The sequence below is a fragment of the Sphaeroforma arctica genome (genome assembly GCF_001186125.1).
Source record: "Sphaeroforma arctica JP610 unplaced genomic scaffold supercont1.2767, whole genome shotgun sequence".
NCBI classification, from domain to species: Eukaryota; class Ichthyosporea; order Ichthyophonida; genus Sphaeroforma; species Sphaeroforma arctica.
In genome coordinates, this window is record NW_014037791.1 from 1 (window position 1) to 1,246 (window position 1,246).

The 1,246-nt window shown below is 39.0% G+C and overlaps 1 protein-coding gene across 1 annotated transcript; it reads left to right on the forward strand.

The window, feature by feature from the left end:
- Window positions 1–49: 49 nt before the first annotated feature.
- SARC_12969 (hypothetical protein) lies at window positions 50–290 on the forward strand (the record flags this gene model as incomplete). The annotated part of the gene is made up of 1 exon (XM_014292914.1): window positions 50–290. A coding segment is annotated over exon 1 (206 nt), but the record flags the coding sequence as incomplete, so codon positions are not given.
- Window positions 291–1,246: the final 956 nt, after the last annotated feature.

Sequence of the window (1,246 nt, forward strand, 5' to 3'; positions counted from 1 at the left end):
GGCGAGTGCCATTTCAATTTTTTTCTGTTGCATCGTTTTCTGGTCACATATCGATTCGTCGTCTGCATTTCCGCATAATCGATTATGCATTTGATGGTGCATCCCACGTGGGTTTTAAACTCCGCATCATACGCTCTGGAAGATCACCTACAGCTGTTAATTCCGAAGGAACAGCACAAGTACAACATGGAATTAGCTCGGCTCACTACAGCGTTCCTGACGCAGCAATCACACAGACCTCTGACTGCTATTAAGAGCCACTACGCGCGAATGGACCCAGAGATAGAAAGGTATGTCGTGTATGTGGTACATACTGGTACTTATGCAAAGTCTTTGGAAGTGAATGAATTTATGTATATTCGAGATATATATATGTATATATACAAGTTGTTATGGCTACAACCAGTTACCATGTTCAAGCTGAAGTATTTACAAATATTATATACACATACCTCTTGTCTACGAGCCACTGAGGCCGTGTACAAATCGGAGTATATAGGCGTGTCATATACATTAGATATATTTTTGCTAAGTACCCTTTTTCATACATTTTTCTATACACAAAGATATTTTGCGACCACGTTCCCAAAAATATAATCGTTCAGAAAGGCCCATCATGGTACTTTATGTGGTGGTTGCCATGGCGGCGCTTCAGCATTAGGACGTCTCTTGTGTCGTTCGATAATCTTGAAAAGACTTTTAATTTAAACACACGAAGAGCCCCTCCATTCACAGGCGGATTACCTGTAGATCATGGAAAAGAAAAATCATCCATATAGCTTTCAAGCCAATTGTCTGCCATCAAATGATAATGAATAATTTGAATAAAAGTTTCTGAAGTGGGGTACGTAGATAGGCATCAGAATTTCTTGACATAAATATAATTTAAACAGTTTATTCAACTATGTTGACGGAACATCCCTTTCAAACAATTTAGCTCTGTACTTATTGGAAACAGTTCATTCGTATGTTTGCACAGACGATTTGAAATCAACAAGCGGGGCCAAGTATAGCGAAAGACCTCTACGCGTGTTGGATACAATTCTTTCATGCTTTCACACAGCTAGTTTGCTGTTAAGGACAAAGACGATTAAAGTTAAGTGTGTCAAGCGTTAGCACTGCACAAATTGGAATAAAATTCTAAACTTTTAAGTGCCACTACTACAATAATCTCATCCATACATGCGCGTAGACAAATTGGCTACCAGCCAGAAAGACGATTAATAGTCCTTTGCACATTCACACA